General features: G+C 42.7%; 2 protein-coding genes across 4 annotated transcripts; both read right to left on the bottom strand.

Annotated features, from left to right (window-relative positions):
• Positions 1–5,013: 5,013 nt before the first annotated feature.
• Positions 5,014–17,887, bottom strand: LOC131686133 (high affinity copper uptake protein 1-like). Of its 2 annotated transcripts, XR_009304938.1 has the most exons (5): positions 17,638–17,887; positions 17,348–17,576; positions 17,097–17,284; positions 5,505–5,954; positions 5,014–5,448 (listed from the first exon to the last, which is right to left on the bottom strand). XR_009304938.1 is itself a non-coding variant. In XM_058970309.1 (4 exons), the coding sequence occupies exons 2-4, from the start codon at positions 17,405–17,407 to the stop codon at positions 5,753–5,755; spliced, it is 450 nt and encodes a 149-aa protein (XP_058826292.1). In that variant the 5' UTR covers positions 17,408–17,576; positions 17,638–17,887; the 3' UTR covers positions 5,014–5,752. The 2 variants fall into 2 exon arrangements, 1 of the variants encoding a protein (XP_058826292.1); XM_058970309.1 differs by having other exon boundaries at positions 5,014–5,954.
• Positions 17,888–18,947: 1,060 nt separating this feature from the next.
• LOC131686102 (splicing regulator SDE2) lies at positions 18,948–20,131 on the bottom strand. 2 transcript variants are annotated; one of them, XM_058970260.1, is made up of 3 exons: positions 20,058–20,131; positions 19,859–20,003; positions 18,948–19,801 (listed from the first exon to the last, which is right to left on the bottom strand). In XM_058970260.1, the coding sequence occupies exons 2-3, from the start codon at positions 19,967–19,969 to the stop codon at positions 19,073–19,075; spliced, it is 840 nt and encodes a 279-aa protein (XP_058826243.1). In that variant the 5' UTR covers positions 19,970–20,003; positions 20,058–20,131; the 3' UTR covers positions 18,948–19,072. The 2 variants fall into 2 exon arrangements, with proteins under 2 accessions (XP_058826243.1, XP_058826237.1); XM_058970254.1 differs by having other exon boundaries at positions 19,859–20,122.

Raw genomic sequence — 20,131 nt, 5'->3', positions numbered from 1 at the left:
TCGAGGAGACATCGGAGTATGAGGTCTACGAATGTCCAAGGCTTGAAGCGACGTGCAGGGAGCTACTTAAAATGAAAAGACCGGACATCAACCAGGATAACGTTGCCTACAGAATGACAAGCGACGTAAAGACGTGGAACGCAGTCAACAGAGTTATGTGGACCATTACCGTCTTACAGAGGAAACGGCGTGATGAACATCGAACAGAGGTTTCGGGAGAACAATCACTGCCAGGGAACTCCACAGGAATAAACTAGATCCACCGCCGAGGACTAATCGAGTAGACTGCAACAAAGCATCGAGTATGGGTCGTTGAAACGCCAGCGAACCGGACGCCACGCTCCATCCGGAATCGCTAAACCGACCATGGAACCCCACCGGTTAGCCCTATAGAAATATAGCGAAAATCAAAAAAGAATCGGTATTGAGAGAACTTATTTCACTAGGAAACTTTCCATCAGCGCTGGGGACTAGACTGAGTAGACCGCGACAAGACACCATCAGTCGCAGGTCATCGGGGCACCAGTGAACCAGACGCCCTGCTCCACCGGAATCGCCGAACTGACCTCGGCAACTAGCTGATTGGCTCGGTTTCGGGAGAACTTCTCTTGCCAGATAACTCTCCGTCGGAATAGGTCAGGTCTATCGTCAGGGGCAAGACTGAGGACTGAGTAGTTCGCGAGCAAGTCGGGGAGCTGAATGGCTCATCAAGGAAATAGTAATAAAAGGCAAAAGAAGGGAACTAAAGGCCCTAAAGGAGTTGCGGTGCTAAATGGCAGCCAAAGGGCTCAAGAAGTTGTGGTACTGAAACCAGTAGGCTAGATCCATCGTCGTGGACTAGACCGAGTAGTTTGCGAACAAGTCGGAAGCTCAACGAGGAAGTGGTACTCAATGGCACAAGGGAACCGAAGGGCTCTGTAAATTAGATAGTCTGAAGTTTGCCGCCCAGATTGTCATCGTAGGGGAAGAGCACTGATTCTAGACGCACAGCTAGCTTTCATACTACCATACATAATTAACTACTAATTATTTGGATAGGAGTGTGTGCTGTTCACATAAAACACCTCTTCCCGGAGTGAAGCCGGGGAGGATTCAGGTTCCGTGCAAGAGTAGTTGTATTAACGGGTCTGGTGTCTACCCCAACCCGTTCCCTGAGTTGTTGGTTTTTGTACATGTCTTCCCTGTTCAGGTTGTTTTTGAGGATTTTTTTATTCCCTAAAAACATATATACATACATATATTGTATGTATGTATACAAAAAAATCTTACTATGCCACTGGACGTGACTGTGAGAATAGGGCCCCAAGTAAACCGCTCAGGTTGTACAGTCATGATTCGCTGGTTGGGCCACACCTCTGTCCAACTAACGAATTTAATTCGTTAGTTGGACCGACGCACAGATGTCAAAAACTCTCCAAAGGAGACATTAGTACACTCAAAAAAAAGTAAACGTTATGCCTATTGATTTTACACATAGATTTTTGCAATTAACGAAGGCATATAGGCACTATTTGCTGGCACATAAACCTAATGTGTGTATTTACAAGAAATATTAATCTTACATTCACATTTCATAACTATTAGGCACATAAAACCCCATTCTATAATAATATGCACATATAACTTATTTGTGTGCATACATAGTTTATACAGTTGACACATAGAAGGTATGTGTGCGCGTGATAACAATAGCATTTCTTCTTCATATGAATTTTAAGCGGTTTGAAGCAAATAGAATTAACGTTTGGATTTTTTTCAGTGTAGTGTAATGGCATCGGTTCACATCTCTAATAATAGTCAGATTGATTGACAAAGTAAATTTGACATAAGATTTTGACATTCAGATGCTTTTTAGTTGAACAATAGTCCAACTAGCGGAGGTCCAACTAAAAAGCGGTCCAGCTAAAAAATGTCCAACCAGCGAATCACGACTGTACTTGGGCGGGCAGCGGGTCGGCCTTCTGCCAACTCCAACCCCACTCTCTGAGTATTAATTTTAGGTGTCTGTTTGTGGTATGCTACATTTCTCCCTTGGGAGAAAAATGTGGGAATAAACTATTTTTCTTGTAACCCGTCAGAGTAACAATTTAGCACTGGGTGGAAATATACCTTTTTTTGCCTATACACTCCGTAGAGTGTATTGTTTACGTAATGTTATACTCACCGCTGTTCGATACCGTTCACATTTAGTTTATAAATTGTTGTATAGTTTCGCGTTTGTGAACGGTTTTGTGCGTACAGATAGGTGTAGAAAATTTTGTTTTATGTTTGTGAATTAGTAGCATAGGGTTTAGCTAGGCTACCGCTCTCCTCTTGCGAAAATACGAGTGCGCTGGTTATGTTGTTTGTGATAGTCGAGTGCGGAAGGCGGCCATCGAGTTTTGACCAGCAGAAAGTGACGGACCACGACCTAGAACTGACGTCCAGAATATTCATTTTGTTTTCGGGACAGTTTCCCGACACGTTTAACCGGGAGGTGAAGTGCGCGCGTGCGACAGATAAAATCCCTGTCGAAAAGTGCCGGCTCGTGGTTCGGGCACAGTGCATAGTGTGGTGTCGGTTCGCCAAAAGGGGTTAGCTAATTGCAAAGGAGTTCTTTCGCTACCCCGGCTAATTAACAAGGAACCGAACACCGACCGTTCTCGCTATAGAGGATAAGTCGAACTTCCCTTCACCAGCAGCATTGGGATCCCGCATCAGCAGCAGTGAAGGAGAGTTGGTGAAAATAAACGGTTAAGTTAAATTTTATTTGTTTGTTTACTTTTTGTTGTGAAACGAAAATCCGAAATTCTGTAGAAGCACCTAGGCCGCCCTGAAAAGAAGGGTGCGCCGGGCAAGCAAGAGCCCGAGTAGTAGGCAAACCCCTACTTAAATTCTTCACTGAGGAATTTGCGCGTGAAGGGCACAAAACCTAAAACTAAATTATTTATTTGACGATTGCACTGTGTTTATTTATTTATAATTAATTAATATCAACAGACACAGTGTGGTCCTAATGATAATTTCTTAATCTATTTAAAAAGTCAACATGTAATCTGCTACGTGGAATGTGAAGATCGAACTCGGATGACACTCTGTTGAAGGTCCGCTGCAAACCAATGATGGCACCGTTTACTCCATAGTTAGTCCGGCGAAGAGGTAATCGGAGGAATAAATTATTGCGAAGGGCGCGAGGGCGAACGTTCATATTTATCGCACTGAGAAGCTCGGGGCAGTCAATTCGATCTTGCAAAATATCCGAAATCGTCATAGCACGGAATAGATCCCGTCGCACTTGCAATGTATCGAGTCCAATAAGCAAACCCCGGCTTTCATAACTTGGCAGCTGGTGAGGGTTGCTCCAAGGCAACCCTCACCAGGCAATTAGTAATGGAATGTGTGTTTCGAGTTCGTCTCATCTGAATCCGACACTTACTTGGTAACAGGGCTAAACTAGCGCTGGATTGACGTTAGCCCCAAAAACGAAAACCCAATTTGGTACTGAGTTAGGGTCGGATTCTGATTAGACGAAGTCGAAACATAAATTTCATAATTAATTTGGTCTGTTTGCAGATATTGTACCTTATTCCTCTACAAAAAGAATAATTTCAATATTAAATGTTGGTATTGAATCCTTTAAAATAATTAAGCAATTCGCAGGTTGAATTTAAAACTAGACCGCAATCTTTAAGCAAAATTTGATAAAATACCAACTATTGCTTTAGTCGTCCAAGACCATACACGAAAAAAAGTACAGCAACCCTTGGAATAAGGCGTCCCAAACGCCAAGAAGAGAATTAAATCATCTGATTCTCTGTCGATCTCCAAATTTCGCAACAACCATCCTCAAACATCTCCCAAAGAGTTAAACATTTCCCGGAACAGATTTACGCCGTCAAAAGTATACGATTTCAGTACTCAGACGTACAACTTCCGTTGACAAAATTTTATTACATTTTTTTGTCGATTTTCGGTTTACTTTTTTGTGTTATATTAACACGCGCAAAGAAACGCTCGAACACCCAACCGGAGGACACGGTGATCATATCGCAATGACCAGAAACAGATTGTCACATGTTCGTCGTAATCACGGTCTGTGTTTTCGGATCCTCCTCTTCGCTGTCACATATGGATCCTTACGGTCGCGAGAAACATTCCTGCATGCGAAAACCGATTTCCTTTGAAGTCAGCGCCCTTCACCTACCAAATGGCAATTCGAATCGGCTCGCTTTGCAGTTACAGTTGTGTGCGATATGAGACAACCAACAATAGGATCGCCCCGAGGATCTAGTTCACGCAAACCATTTGTTTTTTTTTTGCTCACGTCTTGTCAGTCGCTCAGCGCAGGACAGAAAATCCGATATTGGCCAGATCATAATTTCCTTCTAAGAGGATTACCATCGGCCGGTTTTTTCTTTGTGGGCGGCGGCGGCATCGGGACCATGTTTGCTTTTGGAAATGATCTCTTGCGAAGGCGTAGGAGCTCGGGGATGCACAAAAAAAGAGTAAGGAATGAGATAATCACGATCAGCGGATGGTGGCGACGGACGATCCGAACCGAGCTGCCGCTCGGTCTCCGGAAAATGAAATCTACATCTAGGTAACACAATAACCGATTTCTTTGCAATCTTACTGGCTCTACACAATACGGTAGCACCTTTCTTCACCGATCTTCGGGGTTCCTTTTTTCCGTCGTGTGTAACATGCGGGCGGAAAAGTATCAATGATCGAGCCTTTTCAGGCTTATGATTGTTATACTGTTTAGTGTTGGTTTGTAATGGTTATGGCTTCATTCTTTACCTGATCAATGACAGAATGGAAGGCTTACAATGGGTTTCTTTGTGTTGTGAGAAAGGTCGGCCGCAGCCGGTTTGTGTATGATTCCTTTTCTTTGGTTCTCTTTGAAATGTTCTATCGGCAGGTACACCTTCCTACCGGGAGGGTAAAATGAAACAATAAGGTTACAAATTAGTTATCAAAATATTTGCTTTGCATTGTCCTACTGAGTGGTTTGGTTGTTTACAAAACGAAGTATACTTTGTACAATTTTATTTACACTTTTTCGTCTAGAGTAACTTAATGTATGTTTCTTTATCCTGTACTGTACAAATTTAGTAATTTGGTCTTACTAGCTAAGAAGTGGAGGTTTCATCTCAATACCCTGCAAAAGTTTACTGCAGTATTTTCCTAATTTAATCTACATTAGAAAAGAAACTAGAAAGAGAATAACGAAGGCCTTCTTTTTCTACACTATATTAGTCATTATTTACTTGTGCATTTACCCTGAGAGAATAGGAAGAGAAGCGAGGAGTGAAAATCAGTCAAAACGGCAACACTTACTTTGTTATGATTCCAACACTAGAATGTTGGCAACCGCTTCCGCAGATAGCACTTAAAATACCTCAAATTATATTTTGCATTCGTTCCGTATCGTAACCGTTGGATTCCTTGTGCAATTGGTGTGCAATTCTAATAAAAAACGAAGAAATTATTAAAAGTTTCAATAAAAGCATCCCAGAATATACCTTATAACCATGATTTGACAACTATCGAAAATTTAAGTTAATGCACGGTTGAAAGTACAATACTTCGCTCCGTGAAATGAAGCATAAGTAACGTTTAGTTACTTTGCTCGATTGTTCTGTTCGATAAAGTATTTTTTGTTTCACACTATTCGTCTCTCTTCCTATTCCCGCAGCGGTTAATCGATCAACCCAATAGCCGATCCGTACCCGATATTCTCCGCGTATCCGCCCTCATCGGTCTCCACTAGTCAATTGCAGCACTCGTTCGGATCCAGCGTACTTTGACGGAACCAACCGAAAAAGTAGTACCCGATGGCAGCTCCGGAAACGACGGCCAGGCACAACCACAGATTGAAAGTCATCACAATCAGCATCAAAATATAGGACACCGACACCTGAATCAGATGAAGCACCGTTTGAAGAAGGTGAAGTTTGCTCGTCAAGTGATAGCTGCAAATAAAAACCAAAAAAAAGCAATATTAAACCAAGCAAACATTACGATAATAACCGTAGCGCAACCATTTGTCACATTTGCTCAAATCATTAAGGAGCACCTCCCATAAAACCATTAGAACGTGTCATAAATTCTCACATCCCAACGCTCAAATGCTCATTTCGCGTCGTACGGTCTTTTTTCCCCGATTGTAGCTAAACATCAAAAAAGGGTTCCGAGTTCAAAGGGAAAAATTGTTCCCCCCGTGTGTTTTCTTTTTGTCAAATTCAGTCAAAAGGAAAAACTGAATCCAAGCAAGCGTGCGTGTGCCCGACCGACGAACGCGTATACATATCGTTTCAAAGATTCGCACACAGTAATCTTGGCAGGCTGTGGGATGACGGGAAAGGAGTAAAGGCTCAAACGGTTGCACAGCACCGGAAGATGAAAGAATTCAAATTTCCTGCCTGACGCAAATGCGGGGGACAATTATAATTCCTCCTGCTGAAAAATTGCGGAAGCGTCATAAGGATCAGAGTCAAGCCATCGTCGCCTGACTAAGCTGACAAGTGGTATACAGCGTGTATCCCCGATTGACGCGTCGCGTCGAACGTTTGCCACTTGCTTTGAGCTGCTGGATTGCTCATTAGAGGGCACTCGTGTTTTTTATCGCACTCCTTGATCCCCGGCAATAGAGGGAACGAAGAATGAAAAGGGAATTAATAATCGTTTTTATTTGATAAATAACCATCAGCAAGATATTGCATTCCAGCGCCTCTCACTTAGGGCACTCACATTGACGGTGACTTTCGTTCGTTCGCCGATCCTAGCAAACCGGAACTTGAATCATCAATCTGACTGCGCTCTCTCACAGTCTCGCTTTGTGTAATGAAAAGTTTTTTAATTTCATGACACGTGACCTCTCACATCCGGCGCCCACTCGAAGCCGTTTGGTTGGCATTGATTGTCGTCAGTTGGACCGAGGCTTATTGGAAACGATCCCGGGCACTCAACGCTTGTTCTTGTGTCGACGACAGTGAGTTGGCTTTGATTTTTTTTATTTGACATTTTACGGGATTTTTTGCGTGTGATAAGATCTACTTTACATCATACAGGAAGAATCAGAAAAATCTAATTTGATGAAAGAAAATATCCGAAGATTGACGGTGGCATGGGATTACCCAATTATGGTTCGCAGGGAATCGGATTGGACTACAGTCGTGATTCGCTGGTTGGGCCACTGCCTTGTCCAACTAACGAATTTGATTTGCTAGTTGGACCGACTGTCAAATGTGAAAAACTCTCCAAAGGAGATGTTGGCAGTGTAAATGCATCTGTTCACATCTCTAAATATTGTCAGATTGATTGTCAAAGTAAATTTGACACGAGATTTTAACGTTCAGATGCTTTTTAGTTGGACAATGGTCCAACTAACGGAGGTCCCACTAAAAAGCGGTCCAGTTAAAAAATGTCCAACCAGCGAATCACGACTGTACATTATACAGCATAGAGGCGCTCTTTATTACAAAAAAGACAAGCGCCGACACTGGCTACGGTCGCAAAGGCTCTGTTTGATTTCCGAGACCTATCCTACCTAGTATTCAGTAGATACAGAACACTAGATTAAGATTGTCGCTGGTGTTCCCATTGTTTTCGCCTCGGAACATGTTTGTTTTGCTTCCGGTATATATCTGTCAAAGTATCGAAAGTCTCTCTAGTAAAAGTCTTTGGTCCGCGCTTTTGGTACACGCAGAAAAATATGGCCTGCTTTTAACCACAAACCGTTTAGTTGAACTTCAAATTGAGTTTGCCTATTTTTCATTTCAGTCTCGTTTATTCTGCTGTGATTTTTATGCATGCAAGACCGAAAACGTCCAATGCATAAAATTTGCATAATAGAAATATAAAACGAGAGGCAAACAGAAAAATGATGTAATATCTGCTATGTAACAAATTTCTGTGTGGCATACTATTATAATTTCATTAATTTTCACATGATATCTATGTGTGACAGGTAATTTTTATCTGCCACTACAAATTGTAAAAAAAATGTGTGAAATCAATATATTCAATATAACGAATTTTCTCGGTGTAAATTTTCGACTGTTATTGTTATCAAATGAAAGAGTTTGTATATACCGCAAAGGGAAATGAAAATTTATAAAAATTCAGTACAAGTTTAGACAATTTGTGCATTCTAATTAGTGAAAACACATAAGCCAAGAATGGCCATTGTTTTGCTGGCTAAAAGAAACAAAAATGATTAGTCGCTATGAAACGACGATAGAGGATTATTTTTTTGCTTTTTTTTTATTTGGCCCATTTGACAGGTATATCCCGTAATCAAAACAATGATGTTCCTACCACTGATGCCAGCGACAATCCTAATCTAGTGCTCTGTATCTACTTAATATTCTGATAAGTTTATTCGGGCGCACAGTCAAGTCACAGACAACAGACGTCCATCTTCAGCATTCAACTTGTGTAAAATCTCTAACGGTTTCGAAGGTAGTTTGGATATCTAAACCAGGTGCGCTACTGTCGTCATGTTTTTTTGTGGCTGAGTGCGACAGAACTGACAGCGGTTATTCCTCTACCCAGTCAAACTAGTCCGGAACCGATTCAGACTTCCAGCATGAATTCCAGCTCAAATGCGTCAACCGATAGAGTCGGAATCGGTTGTTTTCTTTGAGCTAGTTTCCATGCTGAATCCATCCAGGATTTCGAACCGGTTCCGGAATCGATTTGACGGATAGTTCCCTCTAAGAACGGTTGGTTTCAAAATCGTCCAATGAAGGACGTTCGTTGGACCAATTTGGACAACGTCCGAATAACCGTTCAACGAACGTCCATCGCTGGACCCGTGTTGAACGATTTTGAAACAATTTTTTGACGTCTCAGTGGATTGGGATAGGTTGGTGCGGCGGCGCTAGTGTTTTTCGTATATTAATTCAAATATTTACACACGTTTTTTAAATATTTTTGTTCGATCATGGATGTCTGTTCTCTGTGGTGAAGTGTAGTAGTGTTTATAATTTTCATAAAGGCAATTAAGGGCGATTTAAGGGCGCAGTGGGCGATAAAATTGACAGCAGCAAATCGCCCAAATGTTGCATTTGAGATAACACCCTATTGTGTGTGCGTTTTTTGAGAGCAATAAAAAAAAATTCAAGAAAACCCTGAGACAGGGAAAATGTACAAAAAGAGTAGGTGGTTTGGGCTGCCATCACCCGACCACGCTAAAAAACCACTGCTCTTACCCAGAACCTGATTCCTCCCCGGCACTACCTTACGGCATTACTTCGGGAGGGCTTTTTATGTGCATAGCACCCACTCTAATTCAACTACTTACTAGTTCGTTTCTTCCGCAGGGTTATAGCGCCACTACTCGACACACCCCCAATTCTCCACCATCCACACACCACACAGACTGACAATTTCTGCATGGCAGTCGGAAAGCTGGCTGTGAGTCGAGACTTAGTGTTCCTCCCCTACGAAGACAATCTGGGCGGCAAACTTCAGAGTGTCTAGTTCACCGAGCCCTTGGACTCCCTTATGCCATTCAGCACCACGACTCGGCTCCCTTGTGCCAGTTAGCACCACAACTCCCTTCTCGTACCACTCAGCGCCATTTACTCGTTGAGCTCCCGACTTGTTCGTAACTACTCGGTCTAGTCCCCGACGGTGGACTTAGCCTACTCCGACGGAGAGTTCCCCAGCGAGAGAAGTTCTCCCGAAGCCGAGCCAACCAGCCAGGTGTCGAGGTCAGTTCGGCGATTCCGGTGGAGCAGGACGTCCGGTTCGCTGGTGCCCCGACGACCCGCGACTGGTGGCGACTCTTCGCGCTCTACTCAGTCTAGTCCCCGGCGGTGAATCTAGCTTAAGCCGATGAAGAAAGTTCTCCCGATACCGATTCTTCTTTGGTTTTAGCACCACAATTTCTTGAGCCCTTTGGCTCTCTCTCGTTCCATTTCGCTCTATTTTCCCGATGAGCTCTCACTTGTTCGCGAATTACTCGGTCTAGTCCCCAACAATGGATCTAGCCTGTTCTCCTGAAACCGATGTTCGTTTCTGTGAGCCATTTAGCTCTCCACGTCGTCCCGATCTACTCGATCTAGTCCCCGGCGGTGGATCTAGTTTACTCAACGGGCCATCCAGTAGGTGCTGAGGTCTATCCAGCGATTCTGGGTGGAGCGTAACTTCCGGTTCACTAGCGCCCCAACGACCCACTACTAGCTGTGCGACGCGATCTACTCAGTCCCCGGCGGTGGATCTAGTCTACTCACGAGCTACCCGGTATGGTGGTCAGATCGGTTAGGCGATTCCGGTGAAGCTTGACGTCCGGTTCACAGGCGCCCCGACAACCCAAACTCGATGCTACGTCACGTACTACTCAACTGCTCCCCGGCGGTGGACCTAGTCTTCACAGTCGGAGAGTTCCCCAGCGGCGGAATTTCTCTCGAAACCCGATTTGTGGCTTCTTGTTGGTCTCTTCGCCACTTGCTCTGCAACTCGGAGAGTATGATCGTAACTACTCTGTTGACAGCGTTCCAGTTATGTTCGTCGCGGCACATCTCTTCGACGATATTGTCCACTGTCATACCAGGTATACCCCTACGAGCTTCTTCGAACCTACGGCATTCGAAGACTACGTGTTCCGGTGTCTCCTACACAGTCGCACACTCCGGGCAAAGGGGTGACGGAGCATGTCCAAACCGGACTTCCGGAAGCATCCGTGCCCGGACAAAAACTATGTACCCAAGCCGACACATTTGGGATGAGTCGGTGGGTCCACCTACCTTTCTCCGCGTTGGCCCACTCCTGTTACCATTTAGTCAACGAGTCCGGACCAGTCTCCTAGCGTTACGTGCATTTCTCCGCTGGTAGCATTCCACGTTCTCCGCCAGGGTGATGCAGATGGGGATCATCCCGGTGATAACGCATACTGCCTCCGACGATATTGTTCTGTAGGCACTCGCGATTCGTACGGCCATCAATCGGAATGTCCTGTATAGCTTTTCACGGTTCCGCTTGGTTTTCAGCGCAGCACTCCAGACAGGAACCCCATATCGGAGTATCGAAACAGTAGATAACAGACGTCTCGTGTTGCTTCTATTGCGTTCGTTGCCTTCGCCGACTTTTCACAGGCGTAGTCAACGTGGTTGTTGAAGCTCAACCAGTCGTCGATTATAACTCCCAATTGCTTTAATGTACTGCGATGCAATAGGGTGCCATCCGACGTCGATCCGCTTTGCAGTTACTGACCAACAACACCTTCGCTATTTGCAGCTTGACCCCGTTCATCCAGCTCTCGATCTCGTCTATTATCTCCGTCACCGACACCTCCACTTCTTCAAGTGTCTCACCCATCACCGTTAGTGACACGTCGTCCGCGAAACCCACGATTTACACTTTCCTAGGCAGTTGCAACGTTAAGGCGCCATCGTACATCCCGTTGCAAAGAGTTGGACCGAGAATGGAGCCCTGAGAAACGCCCGCTGTGACTCGCATTGACTTTCGCCCTTCGCTCGTCTCGTATGGCAGAACTCTGCTCTGAAAGTAGCTCTTCAGGATCTGGCATAGATAGTCGGGAGCCCTCATTCTATGCAGCACTGCAGGCTTCCTAGCTGGCACTGTTGAACACGTTCTTCACATCTATCGTGACTACAGCGCAGTATCGATCTCCTCTTCGCTTCTGTTTAGATGACTTATCAGCACTCTCGAGCACTGTCCGAAATGCATCCACCGTCGATGCTCCTTTGCGGAAACCGAACAGATGTCAAAAACTCTCCAAAAAAGATGTTGGCAGTGTAAATGCATCTGTTCACATCTCTAAATATTTTCAGATTGATTGTCAAAGTAAATTTGACACGAGATTTTGACGTTCAGATGCTTTTTAGTTGGACAATGGTCCAACTAGCGGAGGTCCCACTAAAAAGCGGTCCAGTTAAAAAATGTCCAACCAGCGAATCACGACTGTAGTTTATTAATCAATGTGATAATAAATCCCGAAGTTCTTGCAACGGCATTAAATTGAGTCATTAAATGAGAAAAAAAAATCTTTTTTTATTACATATATCGATAAAGCTGATTTTCGTGATTATAACAATGTTTTTTTGTTACTATGTTACTATGTTTTAATTGCCGCAAGGTTCTACTGTATCGATTTTGTTGGCTATTTTCGGCAAATTTGAGACTAAGAGAAACGAAAGCAATGAAATTGAAAGACGGATAGGTATTCTAGAGCGTAACGGCTTGATGCTAGCAGAAAGGGAGAAGAATGATCGCATGGTCGTTCTAGGCGAGGATTTGTGAAGAATTTTTTGCCGGCGTCGGCGGTAAAATATGATGATGAGTTATGTTCTACCATAGACCATGCGGTAGACTTGGGTGAAACGCCCAACTCCTACTCTGCAGAAGGCAAAGAATTTTTCACATTTCCTTTCGATCATGCCCATATGAGCCTGCCTAGTTCTAGTTTTCCGTTCTAAGTTTATAACTGATTCGCTCTAGAATACCTATCCGTCTTTCAATTTCATTGCTTTCGTTTCTCTTAGTCTCAAATTTGCCGAAAATAGCCAACAAAATCGATACAATACAGAACAATGTTTTTTCCAACTCGGGAAACGTAAAAATGAAATTTAAATTTAAAATAAAGAAATATGTTGACAGCCTTGATTTGACACTATCAGAAGCATTTGACATATCGAATTTCACAACAAATGATGCCTTGTCAGAAAAAATACATGTTTCCTGGTTTTCCTGCAGGGTTATTTTTATTTGACATCAACACCATCCAATGCATAAAGTTTTTTTCATTTTAGGGGTTGTCTTGATAGGTCAGATGCAAACAACCGCAGTTTTCCTATGTATGGTTGTCTATGTTTACATAAGACTTATATTAAAAAACAAAAAAAAAATCGTTTTTACGTATAACAACGATTTTTTTGAAATAGTGTTCTATTATATATATTGGACCTAAAATTTATCGAACGAAAAACTATATATAGCTTAATGACGCAATTAGCCAGGGACTGGGAGGTGAAGTATATTTTTAATATTATACACTCAAAGAGAGAGAGAGAGAGAGAGAGAGAGAGAGAAAGAGAGAGAGAGAGAGAGAGAGAGAGAGAGAGAGAGAGAAGAGAGAGAGAGAGAGAGAGAGAGAGAGAGAGAGAGAGAGAGAGAGAGAGAGAGAGAGAGGTCTGTACACGAAATCATTGATGCCGGTCGTGGCGTAAATGAACCGCATTCATCGTTGTTGTTTGTGGTTAAAAATATTAAATGGATTAAAAATATTAAAAAGTTTAATATAAGGAAAGAGAAACTGTATCGCTCGCGTCTGGTGGCTGTACTAGGGGCGGTATTTTTTTATCGTGTTACTGCTTTGCACACAGACTGCCATACAGCGCTGAGCAGTAGCGAACGACAGCAGCGTCGAAGAAGAAAAGAGAATATTAAAGCCGTGGAAAAGGTAGCCATTTTGCATCCTTGCTCAAGGGAGAGCAAGGAGTTGGAGGAAGAAAGTTTAGAAAAGCGTGGAATAGAGTCATTTGAGTAAACTTAGAGTTTCCCGGCGACCTTACCTTTTGTCTGCTACCGCAGGAGTCAGGATCCTTCGGCATTAGAATGGAAATCAGTCCGCGGCAAGTCCGGACGAGCGTGAAGTAACTTTGTACTTCATCGAAGACTACATATTAAGTAGACTTGTATCTCTTCCCTCCCCCCATGCAAAAGAGAAGCGACAGAGGTTACAGCGTAACCCGAAATTGGCGTTACTGTTATTATTACCCGAAATTGGCGTTGCTGGTATTGTCTCCAGATCCTCGACAGAGTTGCCAGTCTCCTTGATATGCAGTCTTCAACATCATGCTGTCGGAACCGACTTGAAGTTGATTCATTTTTTTCGATTCACTTTAGATAGTCAACCAGAGAACAAAACCAGTCTATACCACAATACTTTCTACTTGAAACGTTAGAGCATGTTCAGGAGAGTTTCAGTTTTAGATTTATAATTTTGACAGTTCTATAATATAAAACTGGAAATTTTAAAACTGGAACTTTCTGTCCTCAGCAGCAGATTTAGCGGGTGTTCTATTCAGTTTAAAATTCATGTCTCGCCATGCCTTCAGCGTTACTGCATTCTAATTTATTTTTCCCCAGTCTATCTGTTCTAAGTGTCTCTGCTGAAAACTTTGCATGTATTTAAAACACAGTTCTAAGCGTGTTTTAATATCAGCAACAAATAGAACGGCATCGTATAAGGGCATGTTCAGGAGCGTTTTATTTTGTATAGGAGTTTCAAAGTAGAACTGGAACTGAAACATTCACACATCCCCAGCAGAGCGTTTTGTTTTATAATTTCGAACAGTATTGTTTTAAAATTTTAAACTGTTATACGACGCCGTTCTATTTGTTGCTGATTTTAAAACACGTTTAGAACTATGTTTTAAATACGTGCAAATTTTTCAGCACAGACACTTAGACCCGATAGACTGGGGAAAAATAAATTTGAATGCAGTGACGCTGAAAGCACGGAGTGACATGAATTTTAAACTGAATAGAACATCCGCTAAAACTGCTGCTGGGGACAGCAAGTTCTAGTTTTAAAATTTTCAGTTTTATATAATAGAACTGTCAAAATTATGAATCTAAAACTGAAACACTCCTGAACATGCTCTAACAGTTTTAAATTTTGAAACAAAACTGTTCGAAATAATCAAACAAAACGCTCTGCTGGGGATGTGAAAGTTTCAGTTCTAGATCTACTTTGAAACTCCTAAATAAAATAAAACGCTCCTGAACATGCCCTTAATATACGATGCTCCGTTCATTTTAATTCGAAAAACTTCTGCTCGTTTTAATAAGTCTTGTCCAGACTTTCACTAGAGGACATTACCCAGGTAACCAACAAGCATTAGTGTATGCAGTAAAGTAGCGTAAAATTTGCATTCTGGATGCTTCTTGCAGTATGCTGGCATTCGTTATGCATAACTGTTGTTAATCAGCATTTGAAAAACTGTTTAAAAACTTCTTGCCAGTAAGCAGCATTCTGAATGCACAACAGTAGTAAAAAAGCATTTTCATAGCACAGCAGTAATGTAGCCGTATATTTTGCCAAAAGCGACTTTTAAATAGCATTTAAAACGACTTAAGTGCTTATCAAGTAGCCGCTAAGACGCATTCAGCATGCTTATTGGTTACCTGGGTAGTGTTGTTTTACGAGAGACACGTTAAGTAATTATGTATAACTCATTATACAGATGGAGCTACTGTTCCGAGTTTAAATTATTTGCCGAAAATTTTCAACGAAATCGTTCTAGTTGTCATGTCGGTTTGTCGGTGGATTTACTGCCAAGAACTATACCGTATATAACTATAGGGAGACCATATCAAACGAATGAAAAACCAGGACAATCGTAAGGGGACCCTGCGTTCCCGTTGAAGTAAAATCAATTTGACGGTTCTTCGTGTTCGAACTTACCTTGCAGATTTTTTTCAGGTTTGGCGTTCAATTTCTGCAGATATTTGAAACTAACCAGATCCTTTTTTAGTGAGAATGAGCTCACCGAGCACTACTTCAGGATCACACACATCAATCGACGAAAACTGGATGCAGAGGTTGGAATAATCTTTAAACTTCAATTGAGCAAATCAGACGAAATATCTTGCGATCAACTGCGGGTTGAAGTACAGCAGAAACATCAACAGTATCGGGTGCCTTTCTTGAGGTATTCGTTGACGTTGAAGTAAATCTCTCTCGTAAGGCAGGATCGAAAAAATTTGAAAAATTATTATTGATTTAAGATATTTGCATTTTAGCGATTGTTACATAGTGGTTCGATTTAACAAAAGCGGCAGATTGGTTGTTGGTTGATCACGACATTCCATACTCTTTATTATGTAGGATATTGTAGGATGTTTGAAACAGAAGATAAGTCGCTGTCAAACTTCCAGACGTGAAGCCATGTTGATCATCATCAAGGTACTGCTGTTAATGGTCCTTACGAAGTTCCATAACGACCAGCTCGAACAACTTCAAGATAGCTCTCACTAAAGTAATTCGATAGTTATTGACGTCTCGCTTAATCCACTTTTTATGAACTGGAAACATGTTCACGGATTTCTATCAATACATCTTAAGATGGAAATATGCCACTGGCAAGAGATGATCGTAAAACAGGAACAAGCGGAATCATCAAGATGTCGATGTAACTTTTTAAAAGTCCGCCGGGTCCAGGATTGAAATACGATTTAAACCAAGAGGTAATTGTCGTTTCATCAACATCGCTAGCGCCCACAGTTTGGCCCACGACAAGAACTTTACGTTGCGACCAGAATGAATCAATTTTTTGCCATGGAAGAGAAAAACCAAGCCAAATCAAGCAATGCCTTCGAAGTCCCAGTTCTTTTTAAAACCAGGACATGTCTGGTCACCCCAACTATACAGCTTGTTCGGAGCTTAATAACTTGAATACACCGAGAGTCTAAACGGTCTAATGTATGCCGAGAGTGATGGATTAAAAGAGGAAAGTCGGGAGCTAAATGACTCGAAGGACAAGCAATTTAATGGATCAAGCGAGGCTCCAAGTTAGCGCACGGTTCTCTGGCCAAACGGATCTGATCAGAGAATTACAATTTTAATGAAGAACTGGTTCGAAGCATTACTGAGCCAGTCTTTAAACATTCCTGCGTGTCCTGTACATCCTTACAGAGCGTTTGAAGCAACACTATTGCTTTCGCTTCGACTATCGAAAACAAACTCTATCTATACCAAAAATACTATTATTTTGTCCATGGATTGAAATTGTTTGGCAAAAATTCAAAATATGAACTACAAGGATCACCGCTCTCGTATGAAGTTCACGAAACTTTGCTCCTCTTTGCTCGTTTGGATACATGTCAAATTCAGCTTGTCCACACCCCACCCTACCAAGAAATTCCATAGCCTGAAAAGATACTGTATAGAAAATACAACGACCTATTCTGGAACCAATTAAATCGGAATCAGTTGGTACAGCTTCATTCAGTATTCTTAACCGATTTACAAATATGGTTTCACTGCGTGCACGTATGGCTTCTGCAATAGGTCAATGACCCCTACAAACTGACAGCACTGTTATGCCGCAAACATCCACACCAGCAAAGCATCTACTCACCGCATGTTCCTCGTTTCGCCCGATACTGCGGCCTTCAGCTGCTTCGCCCTCAGAATCTCCCGGTAGAACTTAAGTCCCTCGTAGAGTAGTGCCAGCAGAAAGAACCCGAACCATGCTCCAACGAACTGACCCGTTTCGGTAGTAGCCCATGCTGGAAACAGAATCACTTCACAGCTTCCACCGTGGAACTGTAATTACGCAAAACACAACGATGTAACTATAGAACTCACTAAAAATCGGTTCTGACGTACCGACATCTGCATCGGACACAACATCTCCATATCATCCGGTCCGCCATGAACGTGATCCATGATTACGCGCCAGAACTTGGATAGAACTCGATACAAGAAACATAGATCAACCAGTTGATCCAGCCAAGGGTCTCACTAACTGTCTGAATAGCCCTTGAATGCTACATGGTTTTATAGAAATTATGTCTAATAGCTGATAGCTGAAGCCCTCTGCACACCTGTATGAAAGCTATTTGAAAATTGATAACGTGATTTCTCGCTTCATTTACACAGATAGAGAGTATTCTTACCTTCGATAGACGGGAAAGTTTGATCCAAAGATTGTACGAAACTTGCAATGTTTCCTTATCACTCTATTCGCTGCATTCTGTATGTATTGATGGGACAAGGGCCGCGCATATCACACCTCACAATCAACTTACGTCCAGCGTCCAATAACCGCATGGGAAAGTATAGGATTTTCTCCGCGCGATATCTTATCTATAGAAACGAAACTAACCTCATTCAAACACAATACCTCTGAGCTGTGACCACAATCAACAAATGATCCACGCGAATGGCAATCGATATGCCTATAATCGATAAGGATAAGTCGGTCGCGTAGCTGTGGGGCCGTGTGCAGTGCGACATCGCTGTCCCCAAATACATTGAGGCCGTGTGCAAAATCGCACCGGATCCATTCTACGGTCTGCTACCCGTGACAGGCTCATTCGGATTTAGGCTGTTACCAAGTAGTCTTCTACGACGGTGCTCGGTAGGTTATTGTTCGCAATGCGTCTTTATCAGTGCTGTGAGATAAACAAGGTTGATTGATCTTCGCGTGGGGGGCAAATACTTCAAACCGCTGTATAACGCTTACATTACAATTTCTAATGGCACCATTGGCTCCACGATATACCTATACATACCGAAATGGAACCAAACAAATCGATTGTTGTTTATTTCTGAGGGATCTTCGAATTTTTAGTATGTTGACAATGGACGAAAACCCTGCTAGGCCTACTATCATGAAACGTGCGAAACGACGTTGCCTAAAAGAGATTGGAAAAGGGTTTTTGGTAGCCAAAGTCTGGACGGAATGCTAAAGATTGAAAAAACCGCTGGGAACAACGGGTTTCCCTCCAAACTGGAAATAATCACAAGTGATCGGCTGTACGAAGCAATCTACGACGTGTTCGTAAAAGCTCTATGCTGAATGGTGCTTGATGGTCAGTAGAGTCGCAGCTCTAGGCATGCAATTATCCCGCAGGCAAAGAATCGGCCGGGGATTCTGTCGAAATAGAAAATCAAGTTTGTCCGAAACGTAGAAAAAAGATTGACTATGTTCTGAAAGTAGTCATAAAGACTTATCCGATTTTTTTTTGTAGATTAAGCTTCCAGACATAGGAACCGGAACTGATGATAAAATTGTAAATAATTTCCTATTAAAACATCAATCTGAATCTGCTACTGTTGAAGGAAAGGAACTGGACAACTGCTACAAGAGCGAAATGCTAGCTATGTTTGTCTAGTCACTAAGTAACGTGGGGATATCCCCCGGATGCGTGTGTTATCAACAACGAGTAAGCCGTAGCATCAATCTCTGATTGCGTTATTTCAAACAATGTTTTAAATAAAAGTATGTGTATTTCATTGTTAAATAAAAATCGGTGATTTAAATAGTGTAGGTCCTTCATATCATAATCATATAAATAGGTACATCGTTCAAATTTCAGCTTAAACGTTCTAAACACGTTCAGCTACCGCATCCGGTTTCGTCTCCTGTTCGCTACTCCTCTCTTCCGATGAAGTAACCGCTTGCGGAGCGGAAACCGAACCCGAAGTTCCACTAGACGAACCTCCAGCCGAATCGGATCCAGTAGAATCCGAATCGGACTCGCTGTCCGATGACGAGTAGGATCCCAAATCATCCGTTCCCAGCCACAGTGCTCCTTTCGCCTTCTTTTTCGCGATTTTTCCCTTCTGTCCGGCTTCTGCCTTCCGCTTAACACCAGCCTCGACGGCAGCTTTTTCCGCCTGAACCGCCTTACGGAAACCTTCCTGTACCGCTTCGTCAATGTTCTGCGTTAAATCACTTCGCGTCCGGTTGTAATCCTCGTCGTGAAATTCGTGCTTCGGTTTCGCTAGCAGCTTGTCGATTTTACGCTGCAATTTAGCGGCCTCATCAGCCGGGGCTTCCTTCTGTTTGTCCAGGTAGGCTTTCAACCGTTTCTCTTCATTAATATCCCGCAATCGACGACCACTCAGATCTCGGCATGCCTCCCGATTGGTAGTTTTTTCGATCTGAGCACCAATTGCACGCAGCATGGAACCGAAACCTCCCTTGCCGCCTGGTAGACGCTGGTGCAACCGAATGGGAACATCTGACCTTGCGTTGCTGGCGGTAGGCGATGCTGTGAATTCCGCGAGACGCTTGCCATTTTGAGTTAGATAGTAATCCGATGGGATAAGGCCCTGAAGGGGACTATGAATTAGTTAATTGCAATGGAAAAAATTTAAAGGTTTACTTACCGTTTCCCTCCTAATGAAATCATGTAGGGAGTGAAAAGGAAGGTCAGAATTCTGCAGCTGCGAAACTCGATTATTGATCCAAACTTCTATCATTCTGGATGCACACAGCATACGTGTTGTTTATTCGAGCACACTCTAGTGGACACTTCACAAATTTATTAAATATCCGTTCAAAACAGATGAATTTTGTAGAAAATACTTGTTTCGTTGCAAAAACGAATGGTTTCGTTTGGCCTCTTGCGGAAATATGCTTCAAAACAAACCAAACCACTG

The sequence above is a fragment of the Topomyia yanbarensis genome, chromosome 1 (genome assembly GCF_030247195.1).
Source record: "Topomyia yanbarensis strain Yona2022 chromosome 1, ASM3024719v1, whole genome shotgun sequence".
Lineage (NCBI taxonomy): Eukaryota > Metazoa > Arthropoda > Insecta > Diptera > Culicidae > Topomyia > Topomyia yanbarensis.
Note: the sequence above shows the minus strand (reverse complement) of the source record. Positions and strands in the feature narration are given on the sequence as shown.